The 18,926-nt window shown below is 39.5% G+C and overlaps 1 protein-coding gene across 4 annotated transcripts in view; it reads right to left on the bottom strand.

The window, feature by feature from the left end:
* Positions 1 to 12,145, bottom strand: part of fli1 (Fli-1 proto-oncogene, ETS transcription factor) — a 49,938-nt gene extending 37,793 nt beyond the window's left edge. The window contains exons 1-2 of one of the 4 annotated variants that reach the window (XM_036584650.1): positions 12,044 to 12,145; positions 8,984 to 9,098 (exon numbers count right to left, since the gene is read on the bottom strand). In XM_036584650.1, the coding sequence (XP_036440543.1) occupies positions 8,984 to 9,098; positions 12,044 to 12,123 (195 nt within the window). In that variant the 5' untranslated portion in view covers positions 12,124 to 12,145. Of the gene's footprint in view, positions 1 to 8,983; positions 9,099 to 11,612; positions 11,671 to 12,043 lie in introns of those variants that run through there. The other 3 variants (XM_036584651.1, XM_036584652.1, XM_036584653.1) reach the window with 3 other exon arrangements.
* Positions 12,146 to 18,926: the final 6,781 nt, after the last annotated feature.

The following is an 18,926-nucleotide window of genomic DNA, read 5'->3' as shown; positions in this document are numbered from 1 at the left end:
CGTGACATATTCTCCATCAATCTGAAGAACAGTTTCACCAAACAAAGAACGCTTTAAGTGTGAAACAGTTCTAGAACCCTTTGTTCTAAATAGGACCATTCCCTTTACTAAAGAACCCTTGAATAACTGTCTTTTTAAAAGTGTGTATAGGACTGTTTACATGCTTAAATCGTTCTTTGCATGGTTTAATGGTTCTTCAGATGGAAGGAGAACGTGTTGTACATGGTTCTATATAACACCAAAAAGGTTCAATCGCAGAACACTTCTTGGTGCCACATAGAACCACTTTCAAAAAGCTTCTATGTAGAACCCTAACACATTCTCCATCAATCTGAAGAACAGTTTCACCAAACAAAGAACTCTCTAACAGTTCTAGAACTCTTTGTTCTAAATAGGACCATTCCCTTTACTAAAGAACCCTTGAAGAACTGTCTTTTTTAAGTGTGCTTGTTTTTCTTGCCTTCTCTTTCTAAGCTGCCTCGTTGAAGAGTGAGATTAAGACGTTGTTGATACACTTAAAACAGACTTTGGGAGAGTAAAAGTAGGAGATCTGTGATAATTAGGCTGCAGTAACTCCTTAATCTCGCGAGACCAGCCGGCTGCAGCTGCAGCTGCAAACGCTGAAAGCTCTTCTTCATGAACTCGCTGAACTTAATGCGACCATCACGCGCGGTTTCTCCGCCTAAATTTGACTCGTTTACGGCTGTCCCGCGGAGAGATGCAGCCCTGTTCCTCGAAGGAGACCCGTGAGGAAGTGTAAGTGGGCTGAGGAGAAGTGAAAGCTGGAAGTACCTGCGCCGCGCGCGCTGCTCTCCTCCTCTTCCCCGCTCGCTCGTGCGCTGAGGTCCCGCAGTGAATGAGCTGTGGAGCAGCAGCGCAACGCCGTGCACTCCGCACCGCGCGCACATCTGCTCTGCGTCGCATTACTGCACGACTTTCAGCACCACGAGTGTAGTGTGGATATAGCTTCACACTGAAGACTGAAGACCAGGCTATATATATGTATATATACATACATAAAACCACCCTATTTAGTTTTCATATTGGAAGTCATTCACAGACGAAAGTCCACTTTCTTACTCATTGTTTTTTCACTAGTTTCTTAAGAAAAACTAATGAAAAAACAATGAATTTCCAAAACTGGAGGTCAAAAAATGATGAAAAGATACCGAAAATGGGACTCCTAACAACCACCTGCAACGCCTGGTAGACCACCAAAATTCTCACCATCAAATAAACAGCACTTAAAGCTTTCATCTTTGAGAGATAAAAGAAAATCAAGCTGCTTCAGATCTGAAAACATCCACATGTTTCTGTCCATCTTTCCACTGTGAGAAGATGACTCAGCGCTACGAACGAACCCTTACTGAGAAAAGGAAATGCACAAAAGAGATAAAATCTGCAAATTGAATAAAGATGTTGCTGATGTTCTCAGAACCAGTCCAGACCTCAATATCACTGATTGTGTTTGGGATTGCTTGGGTTGTGAGAAGCAGGAACTGCAACCAACTTCTAAGACTGAACTTTGGAGGTGTGGAAAAATGTCCCTCAAGACTTCTTTGAAAATACTGAAAGTGAGTCTCCTGAAAAGAATGAAAGTCCAAAGCGTGGGCTAAAAACTGAAAAATTAGATATTTGAATTTGAATTTAAATATATATTTTTGTTTTCTGCTGTTTTCCTGACATTTGTACTTACTGACTGTTTAGACTTGCTATTGAGGGAATCTAAGGAATAATATTAGGATTATCAGTGTTTATTCATGCAATGCTAGTGTTTAGATATTAGATCCATTAAATGCTAGAAATATAGCAGTGATTTACATATATGTTATAAAGGTGTTATATAGGTGACAAATAAATCTAAATATATGGAAATAAACACTATCTATCTATCCATCTGTCTGTCTTTCTGTCTATCTGTCTATCTATCTATATAGGGGAGCTTTGTTTTCACCTAAATAAAATACAATAGTGATATAAGGATAGCGCTGTTGTCAGAAGAAAACCTGGTATCTCCAAAATGGTAACTTTACAGGAGAAGGAAAAAACCTACTTTATTTTTAATGTGAGTCAACGGAACCAGCTGTCTTCCAAGTCATTTTGGGTCGTTTCTTTTGGTCTATTCTTTATGAAACGTAGAAACAATGTAAAGGGCAACATGTATTTTCAAATTATGTCAAAAACTGAGAAACGACAAAAACGGAGATACAAGGTTTTCTTCTGACAACAGCGATAGGCTGCAGTTCTGCACTTTGAATACTGTGAAGCTCTGTCTATGCTCTATTTCTAATTTTGTATATGTTGTGTATATGGCAACTTTGAGAGCCCCCAGTCCCCCCCCCCACCCCCCACCCCCGGGCATTTTTTCTCTTCCTTCTGAAATAGCCCTCATCAATTCAGCTGCGTTATTACTGAGCAGACTGAAGACATGGAGGCAGAGCAGAACGTGACCAGAGCCCTGGACCTCGAGCCACCCCCCCCGACGGAGAGGGCCGTGCCTGAGGGAGAGACAGCAGTGGGACTAGACACAGTCTGCGTCGACTGGCCTGTCTGCTCAAGACTTGGGGGTCTGGGGGGGGTGGGGAGGTTGGTTGGAGAGGCCCCCCTGGAGACCCCCACATCTGGATCCTGCTAGGGGTCAAGGCTTCCCCTGCCTGGGGCCTGTGCAGCTCGCCCTAATTAAGGGAGACACCTTGTTTAACCATTTCGAGTCAGGGGGCCTTGCTCTCGGAGAACAAAACAGCACTGTCTGAGCTTTTCTGCTGTATAAACTGAGCTGAAAGCCTTTTCCGTGACCAGTGAAGGGTGTGGGGAATCCTGAACACAAATCTCTTTGGAGTAAAGCCAGCAGGACGCAGCCACAGGAGAGTAACGGTGCAAAATCTATGTCTTGCCTTTTGTTTCTTTGGCATGAAGTTTGTTTATTTTAGCCAAAATTTTAATACAGCCCATAGAGTCCAACAATTTGGGGGACATAATTGTGATGGATCGTAGCAGACAGGATGAACACTGTCACAAGCTGCAGGAGCTAAGAGATGAAATGTGTTAGCCTAGAGTCATGTCTCCACAGAGAGTTTGGCATTCTTTTAATTAAGACACAATTTTCTCTCCCAGACGGAAGGGAGTGATAGGGAGCTAATGACTCTGTGATGCTTTATTGGCTCTGCTTGAGAACTTATGGATGGGCTTTTTGGGGGGCTATTGCTTATATTCCTTGTTCCACAGAGGATAAGCAGGTCTACATCATTCTGTTTCAAAGAAAGTTTGGAAAAGCCTTCAATAGAAATCTGCTGAAGCACTAACAGGCCTCCAAAGATGTCGTTTGTTGAAACTGGTCTCAGAATATAGGCCTGGCTGTAAGAAAGGCAAACTATAAAGATGCAGTCCCCCATTTGTAATATATGAACAACAGCATCGGAAAGTAAAGGGCTCTACTTCGTAGGCCTACACTCCAAGAAATAAAGGTTTTTGCATGGGTCTTGGCTTTGATGGACAGGTCCAAATTTAAGACTGTTAATTTTTAAAGTGTATTACAAGTAGGAGGGCCCATTTGTAACACATAAACAATAGTATATATCGCTGCTGTCAGGACAAAACCTTGTATCTCCATTTTTGGTGTTTTTCAGTTTTTGACATCATTTGAAAATGCCGGTGGCCCTTTATATTGTACATACATTTCATGATGAAGGGTTCAAAAGAAAGTGGCCAAAAATGGCTTGGAAAAAAGTCTGGTTCCATTGACTTACATTGTAAGTAAAGATTTTCTTTTTTCCTTCTCCTGTAAAGTTACCATTTTGGAGATACCAGGTTTTCTTCTGACAACAGCGATATACTAGAAGGTAATAAGCTCTAGTCTGTAGGCCTAAACTCATAAAACAAATACAGGTGCCTAAATGCATCTTGGCTTGGATGTATAGACCAATATATGTTAGTGTAATGTTATAATACCAATATAGAATCTTTACTTGTGAGAGTATAGACCTACAAGTAAGTAGAGCAATAAGTAGAGCTTATTACTTTAATAATTTTTAAATTTGAAAATGTTATTTATTTTTTTTTTTTCTAAAATGTACTATTGTTCATGTATTACAAGTGGGGGGTGGGAGCTTTGCAATAGATAAAAAATAGAATATATTGAAAAGTATGGAAAGTAGAAAGCTCTACTTGTAGGCCTACTCTCTAAAATGGATGAACAGGTCTAGATGTAGAACCTCTATTTCTTAAAGAGTAGGCCTAAAAAATTTATATATATATATATATATATATATATATATATATATATATATATATATATATATATATATATATGTATGATTATTCCAAGATTCTTCAGTAAAGAACATGGACTAATATAGAACAATGAGCACTCAAAGAACGCTTTGCATGAGTAAAGGGTTCTTTGCATGGTGAAAGGGCTCTTCCAACTGATTGAGAATGTGCTGTAGATGGCTTTGTGTAGAACCTTTTTCAAAAGACTTCTATATAGCACCAAAAGGGTTCTTTTGTTGTTACAAGCTTGACATCAAAACACTAGCAGAACCCTTTTTGTTGTTATATAGAACCCTTTTCACAAAGGTTCAGTGTAGAATCTTATTACCATATATGCCATTTTCTTTACTAAAGAGTCCTTGAAGAATCATCTTTATTATGAGTGTACAGCTTATTACCATGCAATATGTACTATTGTTGGCATATTATATATCATATAAGTGTGGTGGGGGGATACATAAACAATAGCACATATTGGAAAGTACTAAGCTCTACTTTGTAGGCATACACTCAAATAAAAGTTCCTAAATGTGTCATGGCCTGGATACAGGTCCATTGACAGAACCTTTGTGAAGGTGGTTCTTTTCTCAGAGAATTAGAACAGGCCCTTTCAGAGTCAATTGCACAGCACTAGCTGTATAAAGCTCACAAGCTAATCAGTACTTTGGTTGGGGTCCATGCAGTCCAGCCGTGCAGTGAGTCAAACTTGTGGTTCTCCTTTGGTGTAAGATGCAGTGCGATAATGTCAGTGTTCATAACAAGAAAGTTCAATATAGCTGATGACCAAACCTCATCATAAGACGTAAGCCTATCATAAATCGCAACAAACCAGCATTTCTCCCAGCGTGGCACTTGCCCGGGTCATCATGAGTCCAGCAGTAACAAACACTTTTGAAGGCCAATAAACAGATGCACTTTGGTTTATACAGGCAGCCACAGAACATCTGGCTCGACGCTGGGAGCTTGACAGCCAGACATTTCTTCCAACCACGACCTGTGGGAAGCCAGGGGCTCCACACTATTGGGAAAAAGCTCTGAAGTGGGTGGGATGGGTTAGAGTTTGTAAATGGTTACTGCAAGACACCCACAAGTGGCCAGAACATGACCAACAGAAGCTTCTAAGAAGACACACACTGCAAGACTAACGTGTTACAGACATGGAGTACTTATCTGCCATTGCAGCAACAGCAACAAGCTCAGCAAGAGGATCAATAACAACAAAAAATAGCAGCAGCGACAATGGAAATGAGGAAATGACAATAAAAAAAATAACATACTTAACTTTCAGTGTAAGTCATTGTGACAGTTTTGTTCTAAGTCATTTTGGACTGTTTCTGTTGGCCATTTGTCATGAAATTTTGGCACAATGCAAACAAAAGCTGGCAAGAATAGGCTTTTTTTTTTTAAAGATTTAAAAAAATTCTCCATATAGCACCATAAATGGTTCCACGATTGTCACAGAACCTTTCATTGCTACTACATAGAAGCCTTTTTGCTGAAAGTGTATAAAAAGTAGTGCAATAACTCTACTTATCACTGCTATTGGAAGAAAACCTCGTATAGCCATTTTTGAAGTTTTTCAGTTTTTGATATAATGTGAAAATGCCTGTTACCCTTTGCATTATGTGTAAATTTTGTGAAGAATGGACTAAAAAAATGACCCAAAATGACTTGAAAAAAATTCTGGTTCCATTGACTTACATTAAAAGTAAAGTATGTTTTTACCTTCTCCTGTAAAGTTACCATTTTGGAGATACAAGGTTTTCTTCTGGCAACAGCGATATGTTTTTTCACACTAGGCACAAAATGTATTTAGCTGCTCAGAAGCATAGAGACATTGTGAATTACACTTTTGTAACAAACATATTAGACATATTATCTTAACCGAGTCGCTGCCCTCGATATGGATCGCCTTTCTCAGACTGTTCATTAGACTTGAGGACTTTGAGAAAGAGAGAGAGAGGGAGAGAGAGAGAGAAAGAGAGAGAGAGAGAGGGCAAAGGCAAACTACCGAGGGCAAAAAATGGAGACTGCTGCTGCGCCCAGGCGCGAGCTGTCTGGCCTCTTGCTCGAGGCCGTCATTAATTTGAGATTTATTTTGATTGGAGCGCTCCAGTCTCGCCTGGCCTTAACCAAACAAGCCCACAGCCTGGCCGTGGCTTCACTCTAATGCACCAGAATATTTCTGTGAAACGGGTGTTCAGGAGTGCCAGGCCTATTGCCACTTTCCACTCGCACTGCAACTGCTAGCAACAGTGCTGATCCACCAACTGCTCTCATACAGCTACGGTTTCCAGGATAGCTCAGTTACAAATTGAAAAATAATGGCCTGGAGCCACAAGTAACATGCAGACCACTTATTGAAGGCTCCTTTCATTCTGGCAAGAAGATGTTGCATTGTATGAAAAGTCAGAACATGATAAAGTCTGATTGCAACCAGGAAAATTGACCATCCATGGTCCAAATGCTGCTGCTAGGTTGAATGCGCTTTACACAATGTTGGCAAAACTTTTGTTCAAGCTTAAAATTTCCTATCTTTAGAATGTTATTTATGTTCACATATTAGCATTTGGCAGATGCTCTTATCCAGAGTGGCTCACATTTTTTAACCATGTTTCAGAGATACGACTATAACATTTGGAGTCTTGCCCAAGGTCTCTTGTGGAGCTCCTGCCTGGACGGGGAATTGAACCCCAGTCTTTCTCACGGATGGTGTTTTGTTTTGTTTTTTTTTTTAATATGGTGTTTATCCTGTCCTACCTTCCTAATTTCACTCGGCTACAACGACTGATGGGGGTGGAATCTCTCTGGGGCCTATGGTACCCCTCGAAATCTTTATTGGACCCCTCATATAGACACTAATACTATTGTCCCCCATGACTCACAGAAAGATCCAAATTTCTCATAGTTCTCCAGTTAGCTTTAGCATCAATGCTACACAGGCAGCCTCTTTTTCCAATATATCCAATATTTTCAAAATAATCTTTCACAAACTGTTATGTGATATATTCATTATGTTTCTTAAATATGTAGTTTTATATAAATAGTATATGCTAGTAGGTAGAGAAGCATTCCTTGAGATCGTCAACTTGATACATAATAGCAAGTAAGCAAGCAAATTATATTGTCATTTTTTAACTAACTATGTTTGACTACAAGATAGTCCAGCTTGGCAGCTTTTTAAATTGGAAATTTTTATGTGCAAATTCAATTATAGGATTTTGCCATGGTTCTTCAATGCATTTATGGGCGGAGCTTGTATTGGGTCAGTATTTAGAGAAAAGCAGAGTGTTTGAGTGTTAATGGAGCTAAAAGTGTTTGCACGACTCTCTATGAAAATACAGTCACACCACAGGTACGCTTCAATGGGTGATTCAGCAGTGGGTATTTCTAATAATCCAATGGCATTAGCATTTGTGGGGACCCCTTCTATGGACTAGGCCTGCTATTTGTTATTGAGTCCGGAGGGAGAAAGTGGGGATTTCAAAGAAAACGTTTTCCCCCAGCATTCCTAATGTCTCCAAACAGATCGTGGACTGTTCACGGGGCTGCAGCATTTGCACACTGTGGAAGTCTGCATGAAAAGCTCCCTTATGCAGGAGGGGGGTGGGGGGTGGGTAATAAGTCTCCATAACATAACAAGTCGGTCCTGGAAAGTATGCTGATTGTAAAGATATAATGAATGACTTTAGCAGGCACGGTATTTCATTTTCATGGCGCTGGGGCTGTACTTGGGATATATGAGGCCTATTGCTGCTTCTGTCATAAATCTACATTGCAAATATGCCAATGAGCCTTTCTGAACTTCGAAGAATGAAGGGACAACAATAACGCGCTGCTCCGAGCCGCCAAATAAATCATACAAGGACTGAGTGTGCACAGCATTAATGATTAAAAATGCCTGCACATCATTTGCAGCCCTTGCTGGGACCTGTTGACGTTATTATTGGCTCATATAAACGACAATGCAGGGCTGCGATCATTGCATAAGCGCAGAGGCTTCGATTCATCAGAAGAGCTTTTGCAACGTGAGAGCCAGATGTGTGCTGTTTACATTCTTCTGGAGGTGAAAAACCCACATTGTGTCAAATGTAATAACAGACATTAAAGGACACCCCCACCACCCTTGAAGGCATGCAGAGTAGCGCAGATATCACGCCAAACCCTTTCCACCAAGTTAAAATGCAGTTACTGACCAGTTTAACACTGCTGGACGAAAGCCAAAGCTGTAATTCTACCAGGTGAGGCCAACAGCCCTGCATTTCTAAAGCTGAGCACAGCAGACACATAATGAATGCACTGCTTGTAAAACCTCTCAAAATAAGGTATTATTGTTGTTGTTGTTGTTGTTGTTGTTGTTGTTGTTGTTGTTGCTGTGTGGTTGGGCTTGAATTTGTATCCCCCTCCTTTGGGGTATGTCTGTTCTTTCATCAGTTCTATTTATTCTTTTATGGAGACCGGGGGGCAATCATACAAAAAGTGATTTACACCACAATAATGTAAACATAGATTTGTTTATTACTGTCATTGTCATATGTTATTATCGTATTATTAGTAGTTTATTACCAACTATTTATGTGCTTATTCATTAACATATTTATGTATCTTTGTATATTATTTGGTTTGTGACCTCCTGGTAGAACCTGACAATTATAATGTTTGCTATTAGTGTTATAATCATTTGAAAAGGTTCTAGTGGGTGTCCTCCAATTACCTGCTGCCAGTAGCGTTGTTGTCTTACCTTGACGTAAGACGAAGTGTCTGGGACAGTCTGAAACATGGTCATGGGACAACGAGCCGGAAAATGGGTGACTTTCACTTCACGGCCCCTGGGAAAGATTAAACAAATATATAAATAATCATATCATAGCAGCAGTATGTCGCCGCTGTCAGAGCAAAACCCCATATCTCCAAAATGACAACTTTACAGGAAAAGAAAAAAACATACTTTACTTTCAATGTAAGTCAATGGAACCAGACATTTCTTTGGTCCATTCATCATGAAATTTACACATAATGTAAAGAGTAACAGGCATTTTCAAATTATGTCAAACACTGAAAAATGACAAAAAATGGAGGTACAAAGTTTTATTCTGACAGCAGTGATATATTTATATTTATAGGTATTATAAATACGTTAATAACCAACTGGTGTGATAATGTGTTTATAATTTAGCTCAAATAAAACAGCCCAGGCCTGAAAGAGCCACAGCACAGAAACGAATTCATTAATTCGTTCGCTTGTTCGTTCAGTCCTTCGCTCGTTCCCCTATAACAAGCTGGACTTCAGCAAAGGTTCTCTGTGTCTGCAGTGCTCGCTCTCTCTCTCTCTCTCTCTCTCTCTCTCTCTCTCTCTCTCTCCCTCTCTGCCCCTGCCCCGCGGTATTACACCGGCTTTTCTCTCATCATGGCGTGCATTCCTTAAATATTCGCAGCCTGATGTGTGTCAGTCAGGAGAAGCGGCAGCGATGGAGGCGGCAGATGCTTCAAGTGTTTGAGCCAGAGGGCGAGGCGCTCCGGCCGGTACTGACCACTTCCAGCCAAATAAAGAGCGGAGGCCACATTTGGTTCATGAGTTTATTTGACGAAGAGAAACAGAGCAGAAAGAGCCGAATAACTTCACTATTTCAGACCTAGCAGCCTCGGTGGTTTATTATTATTATTATTATTATTATTATTACTTTTGCCTTTTCTTTTTCTCTCTCTTTGTTTTTCTTGAATGAGGCAGATGTGGGCTAAGGCTGAGCACCCCTCAGGCTGTGCACATGTTGAAGCACTTTTCGCTTTAATAAGTGTAACAGAGTCCGGGGTGAGAGGGCAGTTCGGGGACGGGCATCTTCTGCCCTCCTCTCCTCGCGCTTCCACTGCACACTGGCACGAGCTAAAACACTACTGCAAACAAATAAATATATAAGCAAATAAGCAAGCAAGCAAATGAATAAATTAAAATAAATAAATAAATAAATAGTTTACTAAATGATAATTTGAATAAATAAATAAATAGTTTACTTATTTTTACATTTTTTGTAGAATAGGCTAAGCTTTAGCAATAGCTAATAATTCGTTAAAAATAAATAAATAGAAATATGCATTTAGACCACCAGTCAGGCATAGATAATATCATTAATTAGGCAAATAAGCAAAAAATGAATAAATAAATGAATGACATTTAGTTTATAATAAATACTAACAGTAAATAATATATTATATAGTAAAGAGTATAGTAAATAATGTTTTAAAATATGTGTATTTTTTTTACAATTATTTTGTAGAATAGGCTTCAGCAATAGCTAATATCGCAATTTATTAAAAATAAATAAATAAATAAAATGCATTTAGACCACCAGCCAGGCATTGATATTAGACAATCAATTAAGCAAATAAGCAATTAATAAATAAATGAGTAAATGAATAAATTTAGCTAAACATTTGTAGATATATACATACATATTCAATCCTTACACTCTAAGCAAATATTGTCTCTATGCAGTACCAAAATAAAGGTTCTTTTGGTGAACCATTGTCTCCATCTGAGACAAGAACCATCTACCTGTGCACAGAACCATGTACACATTCAGAGCGTTCATGGTTCTATGTATAATCACTGCCTTCACTGAGGAGCCCACTTTCTTGAACGTGCGCGTTACATAAATATTTGGCTTCTACAGCAGCAAAACAAGGGTTCTAAAAATGGGTTCTTTGAACCAGAGAAGAACAGTTTCACCGTACCATTCAAACCTCAAGGTTCTAGCCACATATAACCACTGCCTGTTCTGAAGAACCCTTGGATAACCCATTTTTTAAATCGTAAAGCCAAAACATCTGGTTCCTCGCGGAGTGACGAGTCACACTATTTGCCAGAGGTTAGCAGAGCAGTGATGAATGGGTCCACTTTCAATACCAAAAAAAAAGAGCAGGTTTCACTGCACCTCATAAACCTTCCCGCGTGTCACTGCGCGCAGAGAAGCCATTTTCGCTCGTGGCATTCCGATCCCATACCTGACCACAGCCTACCTGACTCCAGAATAAATTATTCTAAAGTCTTATAATGCGCTCGATTTATTCTTGCAGGGGGCCTCCACGTTAGACCCCGGGCTCCTGCCGGCCAGAACCGGGCCTCGCCTCATAAACTTTCCCAAATGCGTCCAATTTCGAGAGAGAGAGAGAGAGAGAAAGAGAGAGAGAGAGAGAGAGAGAGAGAGAGAGAGCGCAGAATATCCCCATCTGTAGCCAATTAGCCGGCTGGAGGCTCAGGAGGACCGTTAACCAACGGCGTGGACTTTCCTCGGAGACACACAACGCGGGGCCTGCCAGCCTCTTATGTTACATTTTAAGCATCTTACCTTGCACGAAAGTGCGCGTGTTATCCGTCACAGAAGCGCGCGCTAACTGATGCCTCACGGCGAGGGCTTTCTGTCAACGCACGCGACGACAAAACGCCTCGCAGGATGGACGAGCACGCCCACAAACCCCCAAAAAATGAAATACCACAATATTTTTTACATTTAGCAAAGTGCAACGAGTGATTTAAATAGGCTAAAAACAACATTAACGCACTCGCAAGACCATCCTCCACCTTCTTATTCGAACTGTCCGTTCCACCTTAAATGGTGCAGTAGGTAATGTAACTGCTGCACCATTTAAGGTGGAACGGACAGCCCGAACAAGAAGGTGAAGAATAAGAAACCAGCTTAAGCTGCATATCAGAAAACGCAAGAATAGCGACCACCACAGTCACGACAGCTTTACACCTCGAGACGAGAATGTCACATACCTGTCAGTCGCGCGCTTTAACGATTTTTCCCCACACTTGAAATAATAATTAGTCCCGTCTATGAGAAAGTCCGTCACCATGAATGACAGTGAGTTATTTGGAGGAGGCGTGTGAGCACAGGGGTACGCATGAATGGAGAGGCGGCGGCCAGCTGACCAATGAGGTGCCCTCCCCCTCTCGCAGCTGACCAATGACAGGCTTCGGCCCCGCTCGCGCTGACCAATGAGGGGCTCCCTTGCGCGCCAGCTGCGAGACCGTTGAACCGTGTAATGAAGGGAAATCTGAGTGAAACTGGAACAGCACCATAAAAAAAAAAAAACGTAAAGTGGGAGTTTTATGCTCGGAGGACACCCGAGCCCCTTCCGCAGCACCTCCTCAGTGTCAGGAGCGGAGAGCTGCGTACCTCCGAAATGAGACTTTTCCAGCCGTTCCTTAAGGGGTTTGAACTCTCGGGGCAAATAACATGCGGCTAATTGAGTCTACAGTGCCGGTCAAAAGTTTGGACACACCTGACTTAATGGCTTTCATTCAAAACATTTTGGTGTAAACAGCGTGTTTCCCAGGCGAATATAAGTGTTGACATTGAGGATGCCCAGTGTCCAAAATAGCTAAGTAGCCCTATTTGGAAAAACAAGGTCAATATTTCCATATATGTTGGAATAATCCCATATTTATTTAGGAATTTATAGTTTTCATGCTTTCATTTCTTAATTTTCCAAAAATTGTGAAAGTTGTAAAAACAAATAAACCAAAAATATAGGCGTGTCCAAATTTTTGACTGGCACACTCTTTTTAAAAAGATGGTTCTTCAAGAGGTTTCTTTAGTAATGACAGTGGTCCTAGAACCATGGACCTTAAAAGAACCATTTGCATGCTCTACAGCGTTCTTATTATGATGAAGAATTTCTTCAGCTGGATGAGGAATGTGTGAAATGGTTCTGTATAGCACCAAAAACGGTTTTTCTATTGTTACAAGCTTGACACCTTAACAAAACCAGAACCCATGTTGGTGCTGTAAAGAGTGAGGGTATATGCAGAACCATTGTCATTATTGAAGAACTCTCGGAGAACCATCTTTTGGAGTGTAGAGTAGATTAGGCTCCCAAACGTTAGCATTAATTTTATTCTTTAACTTCAAGTGAATTTGTGGTATAAATTAAAATTCAGTCTAATTTGGCTTCATATTGTTAAGATGACTTGCTAAAGCAGTTTTAGACGCAAATCAGCCTAACATTTCTGTACAACATTCAGTGATTGAGATGTGACGTAATTCAGAGTGGTTTGATGTGAAATGGTTCATTGTGATGAAACTTACAGACACAGATTTCTTTACAGTGGTGCTGATAGGAACCAGGAGTCATGATGTTTACAACACAAATAATAATTTCATCAACTTTCTACACCTCCAGCGACTCTTGTGATTTTTTTATAAGTTCATTATGATAAAATAGTCATAGAACATTTCAAAGCATAAAGTTGACTTGGGAGGTCATTTGACCTTAGAACAACCTGCATATACTTTTAGAAATACATTTATGGCCAAAGGTTTCTCAAATTTTTAATTGATCATTATTATTATTATTATTATTATTATTATTATTATTATTATTATTTTATTTTTGGATAACTTTTAGAGGTGGACGTCTGGTTCCTATCACCACCACTGTGAACAATTCTGACTGTAAGTTTGGAGCGTTTGAACGCCGTTATTTATATCTTGGCCATTTAATAATGCTGGAATTTTGGAATTCCCCTGCACTAAAATCAAATGTCACTTGTAATTTAAAACGCAGTAGTAAAATTTAATTGAACACTTAATTTGTCGGCACGTCATAAAATGTCCCGCTAATGGCGTTTATACAGCGTTATTCCGCTAATAGGCGCTATATCTGAATGACGTCAGGTCTTTGTTGACAATTCGCCGTTCAGCTATTAAGAAAGCGCTTCGTAATGACTTAAGTGTCACTAAACATTTCTCTTTTCGCCGCAGGATCGCCTTGACCACCTGCGGTTGGCTCTGGATGGTCAGCGTGTCATTCACTGACCGCCACACTTGACTGACTCCATTTCCTGCGCTGCGCCACATCGTCCACCCTAAAAGCCGAGACAGGCTGGACAGTTTATGGCGCGTTAAGCTTAATGACATTTTTGTCTAATTGAGGAAGGAGAGTTGAAATGAATTTGAACTTATTTTTTTAATTGCTGTGCTTTAAATTAGATTATATGCTACAGATATATTTAAAGATTTAAACATAAAAGGTAAGCAAGCCAATTTCTTCAGAGTTCAACTAAACCCACTAAGTCTCTTAGCAACAATTACGTAATAGGAGATCATAAATAAATTAAAATATAATTCCCAGTGTGTTTATTATGGCAGAACATTTGTATCTTGATGCTTAGAGAGGATTCTGCCTTGTATAACAAGGAGAGAACAAAGAATTAAATATTATATATATTTTTTTGCACTGATATCAAGTCCTTATTTTGCATTTACAGAAAGCTGTGTTAAGCCTTCAGTGGCATATTGCAAAATAAAAGGAATGACAGGAATATTTACTAAATTCTATTATATTTGATCAAAAAGTGGACAGAACAGAGAAATCTTAGACAGATTGTAACACATTGATATGCATAAATGAATAAATAAACAGCTAATGACCATTCTAGAAAAGTCAATTGGATTAAGGGAAATGATAAAAATGAAGGGAAATTCCTCTCAAATGTCTAAACACATACTCATGGTTTTGTTTCATTGTTTGAGCCACATTTCTGAGCAGCATGGGGTGTGTTGATCAAACGAGTCGAAGAATTCCTGTTTCAGGGTTTGCAGTGTGGTTGATCTATTCATGAAGCTGAATAATGGCAAAAACATGATAAAAATGCAGCTTATAAACAAAAATCCTCTCAAACTACATAAAGAAATTACCTTCAGAGATGGTTAAATGGGAATTCCACCGATTTCTCAAAATTGCTGCATAATTCAGTGGTCAAGATGTAAACAGAGTCATTCAGAGTGGTTTGATGTAAAATGGTGCACTGTAGAGAAACTTACCTGCTCAGATTTCTTTACAGTGGTGGTGACAGTAACCAGGGGTCCTGATGTCTACAACCCTAATATAGCCATTTTATTTTTATTTAAAATCTGGCAAATGAAATTTGGTTTTGAGAGAAATGATAAAAATGAAGGAAAATTCCTCTCTATTTTAGCTCAAACATCCTGCATGTATCCCTCCACCATAAAAACTAAAATAATAGTTAAATGATGTCTCAGGCATCCGAGAGCACATTCATAACCATTTAATGTAATAGTTTTCTCTGAGGAAGCTTTTAGAGGTGGACAGAGAATGGAGCACCTCTAAAACAGAGCATTTTGCACCAAACCACTGTGAATGACTGTTTACATCTAAACCATGTAATTATGCAGATATTTATAATTAGAATTAAAATCTTTAAGACAGATTATACTTTACTATTTTTGTTGGACAATCTTTGTGTTGTTGGCAATTTTGTTTCACATCCCAAAACCACAGTTTACCAGAGAAATTACACTCAGGCCTATTTAGGCCTAATTCATATAATATTCTATATTAATAAGCCACCAAGCTGATAGAAGCACTGAAACTCTGATAGCCATCTAATTAACATAAAAAGCACTATGTACTTGTAGTACCTACTATTCTTCTCTAAGATTCAAAAATAACTCCTCCTTGGAGAACTTAAGCAATGCCTTCTAGGCGATATAAGAAATATCCTTGGCATCATCAAACCAGTTGCACAGCTAGAACGTGTACACTCATGTTCTTTAAGAGTTCTTTGGTAAAGCCAATGGTTGTATATAGAACAATGGCAACGTGAAGTGCTTTTTGAATTTTTCTTTGCCTGGTTAAATGGTTCTTCTTAATGACAAAACCTCTTGAATATCACTCTTTAAAAAAACTTTTAAAAATATTTCTAAACAGCACCGAAAATGTTCCACTAACCCTTTTTAAAGAACCCTTTTTTAGTATTGTATAGAACCAATTTTTCTGAGAGTGGCTTACTTCTACTGCTACTATATTACTAGTTAGTACATTCTTTAAAAAAGGTGCCATAGAAGAATGTTTGGTTCTCAAAGAACTAAATAAATTCTGACTGTGAAAAACCTGTTAAAGGACTAAAGAACCTAGAGAACCTTCACATAGAGTTTCTATACCAGTTCCTAGAATCTTTACATTAGATGGAGTTTCTTGAAACTTTATAAATGTTCTTAACACTCACATGTCTGTTTGGTTCTTTAGGGAACCATAAGTGCTTCTTCAAGTTTGTTTTCCAGAGTTTACTAGAGAAATTATACTCATTTAGGCCCACTTTATATAATATGCCACGAGACTGATAGAATCATGCCACTGAGGTTCTATGGTATGTTTTGGCTTCTTTTTGGAATCTTTATATATCATAGAGGTTCTTTTAAGTTTAAAGGCTCTTCACAAGGCTCTTAGTAGAACCAAAAGTGGTTGGCAAAAAATGAACTGTCCATTGAAAGGTCAATCTTCAGAAGTGCAATAATGTTAAAACCAAGAACATTATTATCTCAATAATTAAGATAGGTATGTCCTTATTCAAATTAGTCAAAAACAAGCAATTACAGTACAGTTCAATGAGCAGCAGTCTTCTAGTCAGACAATATACCAGGCAATACATTTAAATCACATAAAAAATGCATGTCTAGTGACTCATTTATATGGGTTTCTTTCAAAGACCATGTTTGCTGCCAATGGCCGATGGTACATAGTCTTAAACATATATATTTTTTTTATTATTTATTTGGAAATAGATTGTTTTCTCCTCTAATGGCAAGAAAAATCTAGTGGACAACTTACAACTATTAAGAAAACACCTTTGTAGATGAGCAAGTTCTTATACAAAGTGTTTTGTCCACCCATTTCCCAGCAAGATCACATGAATTCTTTCGAACAATGGCAGGAAATTGCCACCTTAGCCTGACAGGAAACATATCCGATAACTAGAGGTGGTCATTGCTCCTGGATTTGTCCACATGGAAATGCGCATTTGTAAGCCAACAGACTGTTATCACTTGTTTATCTTTGTAATATGAGCTGCATCAGTGTATATATACATTTACATTTAAAAAAAAAAAAAAGTTCTGAAAAGTTCTTGCCTGCCAACTTTGTGTGGACTAGAGGCCTGCATTGTTCGAGACACATCAAACGTTTGATGATGCATTTCCATCCGGATGCCTTAGCGGAAAACGGCAAAACAAACAGAATTTACTGCCAAGGCTGCCAAATCAGCTTTCCAGTTATGTCGGGAGTCTCAAATTAGATATGTTTTCAGACGTTTGATGGATTTTTGACAATGTTCTGATGCTTGATCACTTGCCAAGAGATTCGGACCTTTCTCTCATATAACAACGACCTGTTAAACAGCGAATTATTTTCAATAAGAACAGCATATTGTTATAAACGAGAGTCTGCGTTCATGCAATGATGCTTCCTCTTTTACCTTCATCTATAATCGGGCCCTCTGGTTGGCATTAACAGAAGCTCATTTCAAAGGCCCACCACCATCACCTCCCGGGACCTGTCCCAAAATCGGCCTATTTAGGAATTTGCTCTAACATACAGACATCTCTGATTACATCGAGCATCTGTGGTAATGAAGGCCTCCAGTATAATGTCTTATTTATTTAACCGAAGCAGTGAGAGAGCAGTGAGAGATGAAGAGGAGATGGAGATCGCTCTCATCTCTCCAGAGGGACGAGTAAATGAGATGGCGGCACCAGGGAAGCTGGGGCGGGATCCCTTTTTCACGCTAGCCCCGTCAAGGCCCACGTGCAACAGTATAAACCCAACATACCCTGGTGGGCTCATCCTTGAAGACCAGGCCACTTCCTTAAGTCCAGTGCAAGCATTCAAAAGGTTGGCTAACATTTATTTATGCACAATTCTATTGTTAAGATTGTATAGAGTGGTGTGATGGGAAATTGAATCAAGAGACACTTACTGAGTCAGAACTGTTCACAGTGGTGGTGATGGGAACCAGACGTCTGAAGAGTTGAACGTCTTTAAAAGCTCCCTCACAGAAAGCTATTAAATGGTTACGAATGCCTGAGGCCTGAGAGATTCAAGATAAACATCTGGCCTAAAATCTATGTTTTAAAAATATATTCATGGCAAATGACTACATTCAGAGTGTTGTAAGGCATAAGAGTCCCCATTGAAAACTTGGTTATGCTTGTGTTGCAGACATTATGACCCCTGGTTCCTATCCCACCACTGTAAAGAAATTTGAGTCTGTAAGTAAGAGTGTTTCTCTACAATGAACCACTTCACATCAAACCGCCCTGAATAACTTTGTTAACATCTCATTGATTGAACTGAAAAATGTGTGAAATTCCCATTTAAATGCATTTTCAGGTCTGGCGTACCAGAAAGCTTCTACAAAGAGCTGAAATCAGACACACTTGCTTGGAATGAATGTCTCACAGTTGCTACTTGCTTGAGCCGTGGCGTTTTCAGCAGCTCTGACTTACTAGGAGGCTCCAGAACGACTTGAAATCAAGCCTCAGACTCGCTGAGCAACCCATTATTCATCTTAGCTGGGCGCAAAAAGTTCTGCCTTACTGTTCTGTGTGAGGTGGAAAGGTGGGGGCTGTGATGTTGCTGGTTGGAGGTGCTGAATTGGGTGGGAGGACTCCTCTCACTCACTCTCTCTCTCTCTCTTGCTGTCCTTCTGTCTCTCTCTCTTTCATAAAGCTTGACTTACGATTTCACGGCTGAGCACAAGTTCTCCAGATTCATGATGCATAGTAGGAACGATCAAGCAAGCAGGAAAAATAAGGCCTGGAAAAGGCATCCAGGCGGCTCACGTGTGTCGGTGTGTC

The sequence above is a fragment of the Colossoma macropomum genome, unplaced genomic scaffold, assembly GCF_904425465.1.
Source record: "Colossoma macropomum unplaced genomic scaffold, Colossoma_macropomum, whole genome shotgun sequence".
NCBI classification, from domain to species: domain Eukaryota; kingdom Metazoa; phylum Chordata; class Actinopteri; order Characiformes; family Serrasalmidae; genus Colossoma; species Colossoma macropomum.
This window is presented reverse-complemented; position numbering and strand designations above follow the sequence as displayed.